The 19,383-nt window shown below is 35.3% G+C and overlaps 1 protein-coding gene across 2 annotated transcripts in view; it reads left to right on the forward strand.

Annotated features, from left to right (window-relative positions):
• Positions 1-4,677: 4,677 nt before the first annotated feature.
• The window catches only part of NEDD1 (NEDD1 gamma-tubulin ring complex targeting factor), a 42,192-nt gene continuing 27,486 nt past the window's right edge, over positions 4,678-19,383 (forward strand). The window contains exons 1-5 of one of the 2 annotated variants that reach the window (XM_019732198.2): positions 4,678-4,757; positions 6,567-6,710; positions 9,519-9,613; positions 13,475-13,591; positions 15,232-15,372. In XM_019732198.2, coding sequence (XP_019587757.2) covers positions 6,575-6,710; positions 9,519-9,613; positions 13,475-13,591; positions 15,232-15,372 — 489 coding nt within the window. In that variant the 5' untranslated portion in view covers positions 4,678-4,757; positions 6,567-6,574. Of the gene's footprint in view, positions 5,032-6,566; positions 6,711-9,518; positions 9,614-13,474; positions 13,592-15,231; positions 15,373-19,383 lie in introns of both variants that reach the window. The other variant, XM_019732199.2, reaches the window with a different exon arrangement.

A 19,383-nucleotide genomic window follows, 5' to 3' on the forward strand; every position in this document is an offset into this window, starting at 1 on the left:
AATATGGTATTGTTCCATTGTCTTGTAAATTCTAGTGGTACTCTTAAGAATATAGAAGCCATTCTGATTCTTGAAACTTTAGTAACATCTTTTTCCTTTTTCACTTTTGAGAATATTAAAAATCTCTCTCAAGCCAGTGTTTTGAAATTAGACAATTAAGTATTTTGGTATGTCATTTAAAAAAATAATTAATTTTAGTTTTGTCTTATAGTTAAGGATATTACTTCATTAATGATCAGGAACCCTTGGTCCCTGAGATTTAAAAAAAAATATTGAGATATACTATACCCACAATAAACTGTATAATTTAAAATATACCCTTTTATGAACTTTGACAGATGTATTGAAATGATCACAACAGTCAAGATGAAGAGCATTTCTAGCATCAACCACTGTGTCATTGACTCCTTATTTTTGATTCCTCCCTCCACTTAGGAAAGTGCCACACTGCTTTCTGTCACCATGGATTGGTTTGCATTAAATCTAGACTGATATCCAGTGTAGGTCCTCTGACTTTGTCTTTTAAAAAAAAATTATTTTGGCTAGGTCATTTGCATTCCAATATAAATTTCTGAATTAGCCTTTCAGTTTGCACACACACGAAATATACCTGCTGGAATTTTGTGGAGGTTAAGTTGAATAAGTAGATGGAAAAAATTAACATTTTAGCAATATTGTTTTTTATCTCATTAAAATGATATAACTATTTGTTTAGTTCTTTAACATCTCTCAGCAATATCTTATAGTTTTCAATGTATAATTATTGCATACTTTATTAAATTTATCTGTAAGTAATTGATGCTTTTGGATTCTATTGGAAATGGAATTGTAGTTTTTATTTCATTTTCCAATTGTTTATTGCTGATGCATAGAAATACTAGTCTATTTCTGTATATTGATTTAGGATAGGCTTGCTAAATTCACTTACTGGTTCTAGGAGGATTTTTCCATATTCCTTATGATTTTCCAGTATACATCATATTTTTGGCAAATAGAGTTTTACTTCTTCCTTTCTATTCTGTGTGTTATCTATCTATCTATCTATCTATCTATCTATCTATCTATCTATCTACCTGTCTATTATTATTTATTTATTTATTCATTTGTTTGTTTGTCTTATCACACTGACTAGGGCATACAGACGAATGTTAAATACGTAGTAGTAGTGACACAGGGCATCCTTGTCTTATTCTAGATCTTAGGAGGAAAGCACTCAGTCTTTCATTATTAAATATAATGCTATCTGTGGGCTATTCATAGATGTTCTTGAACCAGTTGAGGATGTTTCTTCCTTCTTACTCTTAGTTTGCTGAGAGCTGTTAATTATAAATAAATGCTGAATTTTTCAAATGCTTTTGTTTCATCTATTGACATAATTATATGGGCTATTTATCTTTATTTTGTTAATATGGTGAATTATGTTAAGAGATTTTTTAATGTTAAACCAACCTTACCTTTCTGGAACAAACCTTACTTGGTCATGATATATAATCCTTTCCATATGTTACTAGACTTAATTTACATATATATAATTTTTGTATCTATATGTGAGGGCTATGAGTCTACAGTTATTTCTTTGAATGTCTTTGTCTGGTTTTCGAATCAGAGAAATACTGTCCTTAAAAAAGTGAGTTTAGAAAATACCCCTCCCTCTTCTGATTTTGGAAAAATTTCATATTGTATTGGTATAATTTCTTTCTCATGTGTGTGATAGAGTTCAACAGTAAAGCCATCTGATCTTGGGGTTTTCTTTGTTATGAATTCAAATTTTGTAGTATATGTAGAACTACTCATATTATCTATTTCTTTTTGTCTCAATTTTTATATATGTCTTCAAAATATTTGTTCATGTTGTTACCAGATTTATTAGCATAAAGTTGTTTATATTCTTCCCTTATTATCTTTTTAAATATTGTTGGTTCTATACTGATGGCCTCTCTTTCTATTTTCATGCTGATACTTCGTGTTTTTCTTCTTGGTATTTGTAGCTAGAGGTTTATGAATTTTATTAATCATTTCAAAGAATACTGTCCATTTGTTTTCAATTTCATTGTTCTGCACTCTAATCTTTACTTGTGTTTAATTTGTTCCTCTTTCTCTAAGTTCCTTATGAGAGAGCGTAGATCATCGATTTTGGATCTTTCATTTTTTTTGGTAATATAGACATTTAAACCTATATATTTCTGTCTAAGCACTGTATTAGCTGAATTCCATACATTTTTTATGTTGCTTTTTATTTATTCAGTTTATATATTTTCTAATTTATGTGTGATTTGATTTCTTCTTTGACCTATGTGTTGTTTTGAAGTAAGGTTTTTTAATTTTCAGATATTTGGGGCTTTTCTAGATGCTTTATTGTTTTCTATTTCTATTTAATTCTATTGTGATCTGATAACATACTTTGTAAGATTTATTCTTTTAAACCTATTGAGACTTGTTTATGACAAGATAGTTCCAGAACCATGTAAGGTTTGATGAGGCTGTGGCACCAACAGGGAAGGAGGAGTGAGGTTAACATTTGGGTCTTTATGCAGTGTTTTGGCTCTTGACTATACAGCATAATGATTTACAGCACAGTCTTTGTAGTCTTATGGATCTGGGTTTAACTCCAGTCTATACCATTTCTTAACTGTGTGACCTTAGGCAAGTTACTTAATCTGTTTCTTCATATGTAAAGTGGGGACGTAGAATAGTATATACGAGGTTTAACAATTAAGTTCGGGAACTTATCCTAGAAAAAGTGCTACATATCTCATTGCTGAACATCACTATAGTCACTTTTGAAGTACTCCCCTTGAGAAACTATGCACTGACGCCAGCGCCTAGTCCACCCTTCAAAGCAATTTTGGAACTCTTTTTCTGGGATGCCCATCAGAGCAGTCATTGTATTACCCTTGATGTCCTGAATGTTATCACAATGTCTTCCTTTCAACATTTCCTTTATCTTCGGGTAAAGAAAGAGGTCATTGGGGGCCAGATCAGGTGAGTAGGGAGGGGGTTCCAATACAGTTATTTGTTTACTGGCTAAAAACTCCCTCACAGACAGCGCCATGTGAATTGCCATGATGCAAGAGCCATGAATTGTTGGCGAAAACTTCAGGTTGTCAAACTTTTTCATGCAGCCATTTCAGCACTTCCAAATAGTAAACTTGGTTAACTGTTTGTCTAGTTGGTACAAATTCATAATAAATAATTCCTCTGATATCGGAAAAGGTTAGCAACATTGTTGCAACAAGTTCACAATCTTAATTGTCAGACTTCGTATGTGCTTTTAGAAAGATGAAATTATATATATATATATATAGTATATATATATAGTATGCATATACACATTATATATATCATATCTATACACACATATAGTATTTAGTAAAGTATGTGTTCAATGAATAATATCTATTGTTATATTTGCTCTTATATAATATATAATATGTATATATGATATATATTATTATATCATATGTTGCTTCATATATTCTAATTTTCCTGCTGGCTTCAAAGTTTTAGAGATTTAATTAACTGTCTTTTCTTTTCCCCGTTTGCCCTGATTGTCCCTGTCCTCACTCCCTTACTCTATTTTCTCATTTCTCAATTTTTGGCTCTCATTGCTGTCAAAATTTAATAACCTCAAGAACTGCAAATCATACAATTAAGGTAGTTGCTGCTTGCTATCTTTCTCCTTTTGAGACTCACCATCAATCTTTATAACTTGGCTAGGACTCCCATTTCCACTCTAAAAAACTGCACGTTAACAGTTTTTCAGTTATTTGCAATATGGGTACAAATAACTGGGGCTTATACACCCAGCTTCGAAAGACACTCCAGATGTACTTGGATGACAGAATAATAACAGTTTGCAGAAGAAATGCCCTATATTTATTGTAAGTATTCTCAGCAAAAATTGTCAGTAGAGCTTATAAGAGGCCCTGGTAGAAGGGGCATTTGAAAACTCAGTTCAGCTCTTTTTGCACTCTGAGAAGCATCCCCTTCAGAATTACCAACCAGATGATGTTTAATGTTCCTGACTCAGCAGCGTGATGTCGAAAAAATATCGTGAGTTTAAAGTCAGATAACTCAGATGCTTACACTTTGGGTTATCTCTTAGCCTTTCTGAACATGTTTCCTGATTTGTAAATTGTGGTATTAACCTGCTCTCCACGGTTTCCTCTTCAGGAAAGCGTATCCTATACCACATCCATGTTCATTCCCCTTATTTGGGACTTTCATACATCATATACCTTTCCTTTGAAGCAATTGTCACAATTTCACTTTTCATTGACGTATGTAATTATTTATTAATATCCACCTCCTATACTGGATTGTAAGCTCCACGGAGCCAGGGACCATAAGCGATTACTGTACCCCTGTACTCCTAGGCTGAACCCATCACCTTTCACTCAGAGTCAAGCATAGTGCCTGGCACAGAGTAGGCAATCAGGGAACAAATGAATGACAAAGGTGTAGCAGCTTGGGGCCCGCGCGCTGTGGGTGGCGTGTGGAGGAATCCGCCCAGGCCCGCAATTCCCGCCCTTGCGGGATAACATCCCCAGCAGCGGCCCAGGGATGCCCCAGGATCGGCCCCTGCACCAGGCCCTTCCCCGCCATCGCCAGCCACAGAGCCTGGGGCTGAGCCTCGCCAGCTGACGCCATTTGGGGGTGGGACTTCCGGCCGTCGAAGTTTAACAGTCCGGGCGGGAGCCGGAAGCACAGCGCCGGAGCGGGCCGTGCCTTGGCCCCCGGTGTTCCGCGGCTGAGAGGTGAGGTTCCGGAGGGGCTGGGGTCAGCTGGCGGTCGCCCACCGTGTCCTTGCACGTTCCCGAACCCCGTCCGCCCTCCGGCCACTTCAGGGGGCGGGTCGGAGGTCCCGGGACTCCCTACGCCTGGGCTGGTCCCGCGCTCCGGACGGTTGCCGGGCAGGGGCGCGGCGGAGCGTTTGGCGCGGAAGTTCCCGGGAGCCGCGGGCCGGGGTCGCGCACCTCTCTGCCCGCGACGGCCTCCTGCTTGTCCTGAGAGGTGGCCGGGGTCGCCGGGGTAGGTTGGTGGTGGCTCTGCGGGTGATGTGCTGCGTCTGAAAAGTTTACAGCTTCACAGTCTGTCTCCCCTTTTGTAAACTTCTCAAATACGACTCGTTTAATAGGCGCTCGAATGCATTTTACAGGGTAACCCCAGTTGCGCAAGTCTCCTGCAAGTAAAACGCATTTTTGGTGAATGAACTTCGGGGAACTTTTATTTGTTTAAACTAAGTGTTGTACTAGAGTTGTTTCGTGTACCTGTTATCCGCAAATCGGGGGCTGGCGGTCTGGTACCGCCTGTGTCCTGACAGCTCCCTTTCGGTGGGACCCACTTTGAAAGGCTGATATAATGCTTCTTCCTTAATTGTGCCCAGTACTCAGAAGACTGAGGTAGGTGGGCAGATGGTCCCCTTCATCTGTCCACTCTCAGAGAACGAAACACATTAAATGACTTGGCCAAAGTCACTGTCAACTAACCTCCGGGGCACTTAGTTTGAACCCACTTTTTCTGAGCCCTGGCTTAAGTGATCTCCCCACTACTCCACAGCACGCAACAGGAATGGTGTAAAAGTTAGTGAAAACATCTTTCACTTGTGTTTACTGGGTTTAGAGATCGCCTTTCCAGCATTATATTGTTCCTTGAGTAGGGAACCAAAAGTGCACGTTACCACATGTTAAGGCATCAGATCCAAACACTGTCAGGTGACTGTAACGACTTTTAGTAGCACTGGATTATCTGATGAATGAAGCATAATGAATCACATAACTGACTTTTCTAGTGAACAAGTTTTGGCCTTTTTATAAACATTAAAAAAAATTTTTTTGTCTCTTGAGAATCAAAGGGCCCTATAATTTATTATCCTTCTAACTTGTCCTTTGAAATAGGGTATACTGGACATAAATGCGATGTTTTATTGATGACTTGGGAACCTGTGACGTTACACGCTATGCTATACTCTTGCACTGTCCACACCAGGAAGGCTAGGATGTATCTCTAGTTCCCCTTCCCTTCCTCCCATGTATTTTGGAGCATTTTTTCTGACCTGTCATACATTACTATTTGCTATTCTTTAAAGTATCTGCCTCGAGTAATTTCCATGCTTTCTTGCCTTCTAGATTGCCTTAGTTGGTGAAATCACTTTGCCAGAATTCTGTTTGAAGTCTATATTGTGAATAAATAACATGAGTGAGGGTGTTATAGACCAAGAATTGGTATAGGGACTTGGTGACATCTCCTTTGGCTGTATTTTTAATTTTGGAGTTATTTGAAAAAATTGGAGTGACTACAGGAGGGCTCCAGTTTATCACACATGTTTAAAAAGATGAGGAGCTTACCTATCCAACACTTATTTGTGAGTACCTACTGTGTGCCACGAATGTTTCAAGACTGGTAGTAAACAAGACAAAATCCCTGTCCTCAGGATTTTGTGGTGAGCACACTCTGGAACAAGTGGATAAATGCCACTTGTTTGAGATTAGATGCTTCATTTTCACTTTTTTTTTTTTGCCTATCCTTAATTGTTTTTAAAATATATTGTCTTAAACTATTTATAGGTGCAGTCATGCAGGAAAACCTCAGATTTGCTTCGTCAGGAGATGATATTAAAATATGGGATGCTTCGTCTATGACATTGGTGGATAAATTCAACCCACACACTTCACCACATGGAATCAGCTCAATGTGTTGGAGCAGCAATAGTATCCTTTTTTTTTTAATAACCACTTTTTGTTAGGTTAAACAACCAGTATCAATGGAACTTTTGCATGCCACCCATAATAAGAAGTATATTTGCATACCTGTGAACGACAGATAAAAAGGAGCATAAGTTTAAAAATCAGTATATCATGTGAATGCACACTGATACTCTTTGTTGATATCATTTTTAAAAATTTTAGTTGCGGACCACTACATTGAAAAACATTGATATATATATTTGTGTAAATAAATTACTGGATCCAGACCATAGAATTAGTTTTCTTATCAAAAGTTTGTTATTGAATCAAATAGAATAAGGTAGGTAATGGTAAGAAAAATTCTGAAAGGTTTTGCAATGAATTTTTGCATCTGCATTCGGATATTTGTTGATCTGGTTTGGAAATTAAAGACAGAACTCAAAGGCAGAGGCAAAGTTTGGGGGAGGAGATAAAAATTAAAATTGTCCAACCATCCGCATCTTACGTACTTTCGTATTTCTGTTCCTTTCTATGATGAAAATAGTCTCATTTTCCAAACATTATTGATATTGAATTTTTCTAAGCTTTTTATGTTTCTGATTCATACCCTCCCTGTCTTAGTAAGCTCCCATATGTGGATAAAATAAATGAGGCAGTGAAGCTTGTAAATCAGGATTTCTCAGCCTCCCATTATTGTCATTTTGGCCCAGATAATTTTTTGTTATAGGGACTGTCCTGTGCATTATAAGATGTTAAGGAGTCTTTCTGGCCTCTCTTTACCAGAGGTCAGTAGCCCCCAGTTGAAAACCACTGCTATAAACAAAATACTCCTCACTTTTTATATGAGCATGTTCTGTATACTTGGTATGCTTGAAATTATCATTCTTTTGTAGAACTGCTACACTATTGTTTAAACAACAAATTAGGTTTTAATGTTTCTCATGTTATCAGTACCAAATAATTTATATTCTGCTTCCTGATGAAAGTAAAAATATTAAAGCTTTAAAATATGACTGATTCATAAACAAAAACATTAGAGGTTTTCATGCATAACCTAATTGTTCTTGCAAATAAGTAACAAAAAGGATGAATTTTCTTATTGAATTAAATTTACCTCTTCATCGTTCTTTGATTTGGTATTATAGTAGCAAAATAAATTACTTTGGTGTTCTATTAATCAAACTCAAGGTGAAGCAACTACATTTTTTAAGGACTTTCCAGATATGTAGTGGGGGAAAATATTTTAAAGAGAGTGACAAATAATGTGAGGTAGCATCTCTCTATTACTGAATTTTTATTATGTTTAGAGTTTAATTTTCCCAGTTATTTACAGTATAAGAGAAAAATAGCAATTCTTACTAAGTATGTTATTTATTTTTTTATTCCAAGGAGTTTTATTAAGAGTTGGCATTTACTGATAAACCACTTAATGGTCTCTCAACAAAACTGATGTGTCTGTGAGGAGGTATCGTATGACCTTTGAAATTTGGTCTTATTTTTGTATAGTTTTCTTATACAGTGGATGTGCACTGGAAGCCTTATTCTTATATAATTCTTGTATAATCCTATTCCTAATGAGGCTTTGATCCCTTCCATGGAGGTTACTGAAGAAGGACTTACCAGAGACTTAGGGCCCACGTGGCATAGATTCCAAAGATGGGGTTAATAGTGAGGTGCCAGGGAGATTTGTTTTCGGGTGTTTTTGTTTTTGGTCCTTGAGGGAGTGTTACTCGTTTTCTCATGACTTCCAAAACTGCATGAGAAATAAAAAGGAGTTACTATTTTACCCTCTCATATTCTTTCAGTTTTTTCTTTTCAATATTCTCAGAAGAAAAGTAGCAGTGAACAGAAGAAGCCAAGGAAAGAGACATGATTTATTTTTCTCAATGCCGGAATATCTAGGTGGAAAAGATTTTGTTTAAATTGTGTATAATAATAAAATCACAATCCACGATTTGTTCACAAAATATGTGAATGTTTTGCAAGTCATCAAAAAGGAGTGCAGTTAGAACTGCTTATTAAAAAGCATTGATTTGAACTTCTGATAATTTGTTAGGACTTGCAAAATCAGACTCTTGTTTTTGGTTGCATTATTGTATTTAATCATTTTAGTTTTAAAATACCTAAATTAAATTGTTTTGTGTTTACTGATTGTTCCGTTTATAATTTGTAAAATAAGGTAAATACAATTTTAAATTAAATTTTAAAATAATTAAATAATTTGAAATTATTAAGTTTAATTTAAAACTTCCATAGCATAAATAGTTGCTATTTAACCACATTTATTTATATTTGCTATATTTACTGTAATATTCTTAGTACATTTAATATTGAAACATTCTATTACAAAAATTCTAGTTCTGAGAAAATACCAAATTTCATTTGGGACAAATAGGAGGCTAATGTGGATATTTGCTTCCTAGCTTAAGTCAGTACTGAGCACCGTGTTAATAACTATCTTGAATAGCATTTATAGATGAAAAGGGTGATTCGTATTTGCTGATGTTGCTTTTATCATGTTCTCATTCTTAAAGGATAAAATTAGACCTCCTGGCCTACTCTTTGAAAATGGAGTAGTATTTCACATGGGTTAAATAGCTTTCAAGTGATAGCAAAGCCAGAAAGGATAGTTCTTCCCTGTGGTGGTAGTCAAAAGAATTAGCCTTGTAATTAGTAACCTGAGCCATTTGTGACAGCTAATGCATAAGCTATGTTCATTTGCTTTTCTTTGTAGGTTAGTGTGCTTGCTTTGATCATCACAATTCTTATATTAATTAATCTAGTGCTAGAGATGCTCATGGATTGTTTTATGCTCCATAACTTTTCATTTAGATAACTTTCTAGTGACAGCGTCTTCCAGTGGTGACAAAATTGTTGTTTCAAGTTGCAAATGTAAACCTGTACCACTTTTAGAGCTTGCTGAAGGGGTAAGTAATTTTTTTTTAAAGCTTTAAAAAAACAACAACCAGTTCTTCTTGGGTGGTAACTGCTTATTTTTTATGGTGATTGCAAATATAAAGGTCTTTAAAAGCATTTTTAACCTAAGCTCAAAATAATACAGTAACAGTTACAGGTGAGACAGGTACGAAACATCGTTAGGTAAAATAATACTGGATCCTAGGGGAGCAGTCAAGGACTTCGATTTTGTCAACTAGGCACTTGCTTTTTCCATTTTCCATGTGTGGAAGGGTCCCTGGTTTTGCTGCCTTTTTTAGGACCAAGTCCCACCGAGGTCACTAGGTTGATTTGACTGTAGAGCCCTAATGATGTAGCCCCGCCCTCACTGACACTGGGCTCAGGACCATCAGCTAAAGACTGCTGTCTGATGGTAGCTTTCCGCTTTTGCCTTTGTTTACATGGCACTGAGGAGCCTGCCCGAGCCTCCAAGCTCTCCTGGAACCAGATGGCTTTGTCAAAAGTGGCTTTGGTCCCAGAGCATTTAAATGAAGCTCTCGCTGCCTATTTTCTTATTCTTTTGTTTTATAAATTAATCCCTCTGATTCAGGATAATGCTGGCTTCCTCATTTCCAATCACACAGACTTCTTGAAAGCTATTGCTTTTTTTTAAATATGGTCTGATTAAAAAGGTACAAGTAGTTGGTACCTTGTTCTTTTTTTAAGTTTCAAAGTTTTCATAGCAGACCCTAAATCATTATGAATTGTCTTAATTTTACACACCGGAATAGGTAAAGGAGACCAATTAGAAAGAACACAGCAGGAAATGGAATATTAGCTCATCTACTTATAAAGGTATCTGGTGGGATTGATTCAAGCATCCAGCTCACCTACGTTGGAGGCTGGGCCAGAGAGGATGTCTGCTAAGGGTAGAAATGGAGTTTGAGTTACTCTACCTATTCAAGCCCAATTAAGTAAAATTGCAGCAGAGAGCGTTCCTGGTTAATCAAAGTCAAAGTGTATTCTTCAAGGGCAGGCTAAATATCTTAGTCATCTTTGGAGAGTTAAATCCCAGCAAAGGTGTCAACAAATGTTTGTTTAATTAAATATCAAAATCAAAACCGTTTTGATTTCCACTTCCATCACAATATATATTGTGCTCCTTTTATGCATTATGCTTTAGAACCAGTTTGGAACCTTTTCTGTTGTTATTAAAATATGAAAATAACATGATATTCACAAATGTGACACAATTTATTCTAAAGATTTTGTGAATGTTGCACATCTGTTGCTATAGTTCTCTTTCCCACAGTTTAGAAATCACATCAGAATGCAGGTGGATGGAAGTGAGGTCATTATGGTTATAATTTGAATCTGCTTTAATTACAGAAATATTTTGCAAACGTTGGTTCTGTAGCCTTGATTGGTAATTTCTTATAACATATTAGTGTGTCTATAACCTTTGTTTTGTAAGATCTAAGTACTATTACTCATGTGCCATTTGAGATATTAGACCTTTCCTACATGGGAAAATAAGATTCTGGATTACTTTAACATTATTTTTAGAGTAGAACTTCAAGTTCATACTTATTTTCTTTGATTTTATATTTTATTTCTTTAAAGAAGACAGATTGGAATTAACAGTGTAATAGTGGATATGATAAGCTACTATATAACCTAGAAATTTGACCAGCTTTATTTTTAGATTTTAAAAACTGCACCCATTGCTTGTGTCTTGGGGTACAGTATTCTTGTAAAAACCATGTAATTTCTATTAATTATTTAAGTTCATTAGCTACATTAATAATATATTAACATAAAAAAGGTCTTCAATTCATCGGGGTAAGCCAGCTATAAATATTAGCTTTTGTTCTGAGTCCTTAAGAATAATTTGAGTTGTTTTTGACAATTAGAATCCTAATAAATTGATCTTTGATTGACACTATTCTTGCCTGTTTTCATTAAACGTTATTTTTATAGCTCTTAACAAACTGTCCTGATTTGCAGTGATAACCAGATCTTATTACTCTGTTTTGACCAAAGTCAGTTCCTAGTATGGTGCCTAGAAGAGAATTATATCAACTATACTGAAACATTGCTGCAGTGTGCTCCTGATATTTTTATATGTTAGTAATTTTGACTCTTGGTCAGAGTTTGAGAGTATAAGAAACCTTGGGGTGGGGGGCCATCTCCAGTCTTTTAAGAATCCGGTGCTCTCTTGAGCAGAGGATGTTTATGAGATGCCTGGACTCTCAAATTAGGAACAGTAGATCTAGTCCTCATCTCTCATTTCTCAGATAAAGAAATGTAGGCTCAGAACGGTGAGATGATTTACTTAAACCTATAAAGCTTGCCTTTTAATTTTTTAACTAAGCCACAAAAATGTTTCTTTTGGAATTCATTTCTCTATTTTTTCCCCATGGCATTCAACTCAAAGTGACCCGAAGGTTAAATGGAAAAAAACATGTAATGTTGTGTTCTGCTGTGTAGCATAGTTATGGATTGACACCACCAGAGAGGTGACACTCACAGATAATGATCATTGTGAGAAAAACTTGATAACCTCTGTATTTTTATCCATTAATTTTATCAGTATTTATTGAGCATGGATATGGTCTTTGCTCTAAAGAAATTGATAGCCTGGTGGAAGACAGACAATAAACTAGTAAACTGCATACCCTGATAGTCATAACTTGTTATGCAGAGAACTAAAATAAAATATTGAGATAGCAAGTTACATTAGGTGGCCAAGGGAAGTCTCCTGAGTCGGGAGGTGGCATGTAAGTTGCTGTCTGTTGCCCAGAAGAAGCCATTCAGCCAGGCTTCAAGAAATTTAATTTTCCAGGCAAAAATAGCTGCCTTGAAGCTATAAGGCAAATACAGAGTTGTTCTGTTGAGGGAACGGAAGAAGGTCATTGTGGCTGGAGAATTAGTGGGTGAGGAGGAAACTGGTGAGAGGTGAGGTAGGACGGGGCCAGATGAATAGGGCTTTGAAAGCCAGGTTAATGAGTTCAGAATTTATTCTGGGGCTGATTAGAAGCCATTGAAGATTTGTAGATGGGAGAGACGTGCTCTGATTTACATTTTTTAAAGGTGACCCTACTTAGAGCATAGAATGTAGGCAGGTAGGAGTGGCAGCAGGACAACCAGTTGGGAGGCTGCTACTGTGGTTTGGGAGGCAGGGTTAGATTAGGGTGTCCCTGTAGGAATAGCGATAAAGGGGGGCCCATGTGGGATTTATTTTAGTGTTGGAGTTTAGAGAATTTATGATAGATTGCAGGGAAGGTGAATGAGGAATTGGGTAATTTTGGACTTTTACCTTGAGAAACTGAATGCATGGTGTCGTTACAGACGGGGAAAAGTGTAGAGTCAAGTTGTGATGACCTGATACTTGAGACTTGGGCTCCTTAGGGCGGAGATTTGCTGTGAGGCTTTGGGCAAGTCTCTTGTCCTCTTTATAAAGCTCTCCCCAGCTGTAAAACGAGGAGCTTGGCCATCCTTAAAGTTCCCTCTGCCTTTAGTGTTTTCTGAGCTGTTGGTTGGTTCTAATTCAAGACACTCTGTGGAAGTGCAGAGCCGGTGTTAGTAAGGAGAGATGTTAAGGGCAAGTAAGCCCTGAGGGGAGGCCAAGATTTGCTGTTTCCTAAGCTCCCTCTGCCGCCTCTGTTCTGTGGAAGATCACGAATCTAGTTGATTTGCTTGAAACTTTTTTGAACTCATTACCAGCTCTTGGATCCATGTGGAAGATGATGAAATGTGAATCTTTAGTATAAATAGCATGTGTATAGCATTTAATTCAACAAATACTAAGTGTTACTTACTAAGTGTTGGAGGATACTTCAAAGTCATGTCTGGGCCTATTAAATTAAGGTAACTTTTTTTTTCTTTAATAGCAAAAGCAGACATGTGTCAGTTTGAATTCCACATCTATGTATTTGGTAAGCGGAGGCCTAAATAACACTGTTCATATTTGGGATTTAAAATCAAAAAGAGTTCATCGATCTCTTAAGGTAAGCAACTTGTTTTCTTTTAATCTTTACAGAAATTGGTATCTCACAGTGTGTTTAGTTACCAAACTTTTCTTTTAATTTTGAGCATTTATGATAAAAATAAAATGCTTCGTTACCAAAGTACATAACTAATTGTAATAGTGGGAAATCGAATCTTTCACCTTTGGATCCCTTCTCTGCAGTGCTTTCTGGTAACAACACAACTTCTGGCACTTGGTAGGGCCTTAGTAAATGTTTACTGAGTGACTTATTTCCACAGAAATAAGAAAGACACTTGCCTCTTTACGAGTACAAAGTCATATAGAAATTGTATTAGACCTCGTGTTCTTAATTTCCCAAATGGGAACAATGCTCTCAATGTCTACTCTTTGGTTTTTTTCTTCTTATCAGACATTTTTTTCCTCAGGATAGCAGTTCTTTCTTTGATTTAGAAAAGGAATAAAATGTAAAGATACTTCCAAACATGCGTGAAACAACTTTTTCAACCACTTGAAAATGTTGTCATATAAGTAGAATATTATAGTTACTATTCTTCATAGTACGTTAATGTAATTATTAAATACAAAGGTTACTTTATTTCCATTAAGATCTGACAGCAAACTGTTAAAAACTGTACCCCTAATCCTGATCACTTTTCTGTGTTCCTGCTAGATCGCTCTAATTCGATGTTGGAAAACATAGTCCTTGTGAACTCATTTTATTTAAAACCAAACAAGTTTTATTTCCACAAAGTGGATTCTCCTTTGGATTTGAGAGCCTAATAATAGAGGGAGGCTTTGGAATTTGACCGGCAATTGAATCCTGGCTCTATCACTTACCAGTTATAGGAGCTTGCTCAGGTTTCTTAACCTTTCTGTGCCTCATTTAGTTAACTCATCTATAAAATGGGAAAAAAATAACCTTGCCTCCAGGATTGTTCTAAGGATTAATAATAATAATAATAATAACAACAACAACATATAAAGCTCCCAGCATTAGTAGGTATTCAGCAATTAGAAGCAGCTGCTATCATCTCTCAAGCATACCTTGCTCATTCTGGCTTTGGGGCTTTTGTTTTTCGCTCTCTTCCATTTTGTAGTGTCTGGTTCCTTTCCCCTTCACCTAACTTATATTTATCCTTTCTTTAATGTTGAACTCAAGCTTTACGTCTTCATAAAGCTTCCTCTATCAACTCAGTTTACAGGGATGCCTCTTGCTCTTTCCACACTTTGCCTCTGTCATTCACTTAACATTTGTTCTGCCTTTTTCATGTTAATTTAAATGTCCTGTCTTTCAGTTGAGCAGTAATACTCTCAAGGGCAGGGATTCTCATGATAGTCAACTTGCAATAAATGTTATTTGTTAGTGGAAGTGAATTTTTTAAGGTAGACATAATGCGATTTAGAAAATTACCATTCCTTTCTGTCTTTTGTTTCAGTCTGATCATTATTATGGTTATGAAAAATAAATCTCTGTTCCCTGAGAAGGCTTCGTGTTAATCAGATAGCTTCCTGCTTGAGTACTTTTTTTTTAGGTTATTTGAGGAAAATGTTAAAGCAAATTTTAGATTGACAAATAATATTTATAAAACATGAAATCTACAAAAATGTAGTTTGAATGTTATATGGCACTGTACTTACTTTCATTTTTTTTTCTTACAGGATCATAAAGATGAAGTAACTTGTGTAACATATAATTGGAATGATTGCTACATTGCTTCTGGATCTCTCAGTGGTGAAATTATTTTGCACAGTGTAACCACTAATTTATCTAGTACTCCATTTGGTCATGGTAGTAACCAGGTACAGTATGGGTTTATTCAAAATAAAGTTGATAAGATAAATGTTGAATTGTTGTATGTAAGATGGTGAATTTTAAGTTTTTTAAATTAAGTATTTTAAATTTGCATTTAGCTTGCTTGAAAAACTTACATCTAGCTACTTTTTAATGGTAGTGTTTAAAAATGTTAAAATTACAAGCTAATTCATACTTGATTAAGGTGCTTAAGTTCAATTAGACCATTGAATATTCATCTGCTCTTAGAATATAACTATATATAACAAAATACAAATAGTGTTAATAGGTTAATTAATCTTTCTGTGACATTACAGTTATAAAGTGTTGCATAGCTCCAAATGTGTCAGCTACAAGAAAGGTTCATAAATATTCTGGTGGACATGGGGTAATTGAGTGTGTTTAGGCACAGGGTAAATTGAGTTTTGTTTTTTGGTTGTTTAAGTACATGATAGTTAATGTATCAAAGCTTATTCATGTATTTCAGGGTAATGTAGAAGTGCTTAGGGAAATTTTTTACAAAGTAAAATTAGTCAAATTTTTTTTTTCTTTATAAAAACATTAGTCTATAAAATTCTTGAAAGAATAAATTTAGTTTCTCAAGAAATCTAATTCTTGGCTAACTTGCCATGAAATTCCTTCACAGAAATTTTCAATTTTTTAATCCTTCCTTTTTATTATAATCATTTTGGCCATAATTTACTATTCGATAAAAGGCGGGAGCTCCTCACTTTTGAAAAGCAATTTTTAAAATCATTATTTGAATAGTATATATTTAGTGTTTAAGGAAAATTTAATGGATATTAAAAATTCAAAGAAAAAAGTCTTCCCAAGTTTTGTATGTATTGGGAATAACAGAGATACACATATAAATTATAATATAGGTGATATAAAACAATCTTACGGTGGTTCAAAACAATGAGAGAAAACTATCTGATTGGGAATAAAATAGGGAAAATTGGAGGGTAGAGGATTTTAGCTCTGTCTAAGCCTTAATTGTTTTTTTGTTTTGTTTTTACTACACTATAAACTGTCCTCTTTGGCAGTTACTTGATTTTAACTTATGTTAGGGTTAACTCTTTCCATGCCTGCACTATAGTTGGAACCATATCTTATTTTCTTTGTCCTCAGCTATCCAACTTTGTGCCTTACATGGAAAGATATTCTCAATAAATATGTGAGTGGATGAGCACATTTAGAGACAATAAAGATTTTTAACAGGCTAATATAGAACTTTGTGACAGGGATATTTTTATATGGAGGAAATCACATGAGTAAAAACAAGGAATAGGAAGGCGTGTGGGCTATTTATACAGGGCCAGTGTGAGAAAAGACGGGAAAGATACATGTGAACATAGTATTGATATGGGACTTGGAATGCCAGACCAAAGATTTGCCTTTTATTTTGGAAGGTGTTGAGGGAACTAATGAAAGTTTTTGATTAGTTGAATGTCAGAATCAGAATACTTGAACTGAAAAAAAGCCATTGGAAGTAATCTCACTGTCTGCATTATGGACTAGGCTAACTGATTGGCCACCAGGAACACCTTAATATTGTCATACATGCAGAAAGTAATATTTTGGTTTTTGTGATTTTTTTTTTTTTTTTTTTTTGGTTATTTGTGTTTTCATAATAAAGACATAAAGCCTAAGCTCACAGACATTGGAACTAGCGTGAAAAAATTTACCTAGTGTTTCAGTTTCTTGCTTTCTAAGGAAATAGACTAATTTTCTTTCCCTTTTTTTTGGCGTGGGCGTGTATATTAGACACATGACAAATTTAGATTTGTATATTTCTGGCTGACTTTTCAGTAACACAAAAATTAGGTCAGATACTACCATGTATATTCTTACTTTTCAGTTTTTATTGTATCTTGCTGGAGAGTTTTCTTATTAAAACCAAGCATGAAGGAATAATCCTGAAAACATTAGGTTTCCTTATTGCTCTTGGCCTTATGATGTGTAAAATATTTAATTTTTTTTAATTGATAAAGTGCATATATCTTAAGTGTACAGCTGGATGAATTCTTATATATACATACACCTGTGTAGCCACTACCAAAATCAAGATAGAGAACATTTCTGGCACACCAGAGGACTCCCTCTTAACCCTTTCTGGTCACTACCTAGTATTTCTTCAAAGAATTTATGTGTCTGGTTTCTTTTAGTCTTCATTTATGTTTGCTTTGTTGCATGTAATAGTACTGGTTCATACTGTTTCATTACTGCATAGTATGCCGTTATATGGATGTGACACTATCCGTTCTATTGTTGATGGACATGTGAGTTGTTTCTAGTTTTTAGCTATTACAATAAAGCTACTGTGAATATTCTTGTAAAAGTCTTGTTGTGAACATATGTTTTTATTTCTCTTGAGTAAATACATGGGAAATGAATTGATGTGTCTAGGTAGGCATCAAATTTTCCTTTATTAAAAATTGCCCTGTTTTCCTAAAGTGCCTGTGCCATTTTACACTCCTACAGCAATGCGTGTGAGATACAGTTGCTCCACATTTTTGTATCTTATTTTCTATCTTATTCATTTTAGCCACTTTGATGGTTATATAGTGGTATCTCATTGTGGTTTTAATTTGCATTTCTCTATTTTGAACAGATTGAGTGCGTTTTCATACACCTTCTTTTGTGAAGTGACTGTTCAAGTCTGTTCCTCCTTTTTGTATTGGGTTATTGGTGTTGTTCTGGTTGATTTATGTAGTTTATTATATATTCCAGAGTCATATTTTGGGTGTACATGTTACATATACTTTTAGCCTACAGCTTGCCTTTCGACTGTCTTAATGCCTTCTTTTTAATAAACAGAGGTTCTTAAATTTGATGAAACCTAGTCTATTATATCACTTTTTTAAATGGATGCTGCTTTTTGTGTCCTCTTGAAGAATCTTGCTTGCCCACGTTCTTAAAAATAGTGTCCTTTTGTTTTCTTTAGATAAAGCTTTGTTGTTTTACCTGTCTTATTTATGTCCATTATGATCCATTTCAAATTAATTTTTGCATATGGTGTGAGATAGGATTCAACTTTCCATACAGGTATATACTTAGGCCAGCATTAATTATTGCAATGACCATTCTATTGCCAGTGGGGTGACTGCAGGTGGTGAGTGAGGGTTTGGAAAGCATTCCAGGTATAGTTTATCAGAATCCTTACTACCTACATCCTTATGTATTGTGTTTCCAGCACTGTGATCATTGCTTCATATTACATTTTTTTATTTAATCTTTGCTGCTTGTTTGTGAGATGCATGTTGTTTTCATTTTACTAGTGAGAAAACAGATTCCAGGACTTTCAGATCGTAAGACTCTTAGTTGACTGTTTTGAAGAGCAACTGTTTCCTTTTGGATCTCTTGCTAGCTCAGGAGCAGCTGAATGTAGAAGGATTTGAGGATCTAAAGCTTCTGGAAACTGCAGTATTCTTTTGTCACTTTGTGCAGGGGAAAAAGAGCCTTCCTGCTCCTGCCCAACTGCCAGGGCTGACAGACTTCTTAGATTATAATTGCATGTCGCTATTTGGCAAGTTCAGCAGCTTAGGCTCACAAATAGGTTAACCTCTGTTGCCTTTCTCAAAAGCAGTTAAAAAGTGGATGTATTTTATTGATTCCTTAGATTTAAAAATAATGTTTAAATATAGTAGGCTTTCTGTGAGATTTTAAATATAATGTATTTCAGTATATGTTAAATAAGCTTATTGTCTTCAGTGAAATTTTTTATATTTTAGGTACACGGATTTTGTAAGTATTAATAAGCCTGTTTGAGTACAGAGATCTGGTAAATGTAAATATTAATTATATTTTAAAAAGAATTGTTTTGTCACGAATGAGTTTAGTTCTAATTCGGTTAACTTGGTGACTGGTTATGTTTGTACCTGAATTCCAGCACTCAAAAAGTTTGACTGATTACAGAGCTTTATTTCTAGAAGAGTGGTCTCCTTTATGTTATATAGGAGCATTGGTATGCAATGTATGCATGATAATATGGCCTTGATTCTCTTGATGTATTTCCT

Source organism: Rhinolophus sinicus, linkage group LG02 (genome assembly GCF_036562045.2).
Source record: "Rhinolophus sinicus isolate RSC01 linkage group LG02, ASM3656204v1, whole genome shotgun sequence".
In the NCBI taxonomy this organism is placed as follows: Eukaryota; Metazoa; Chordata; class Mammalia; order Chiroptera; family Rhinolophidae; genus Rhinolophus; species Rhinolophus sinicus.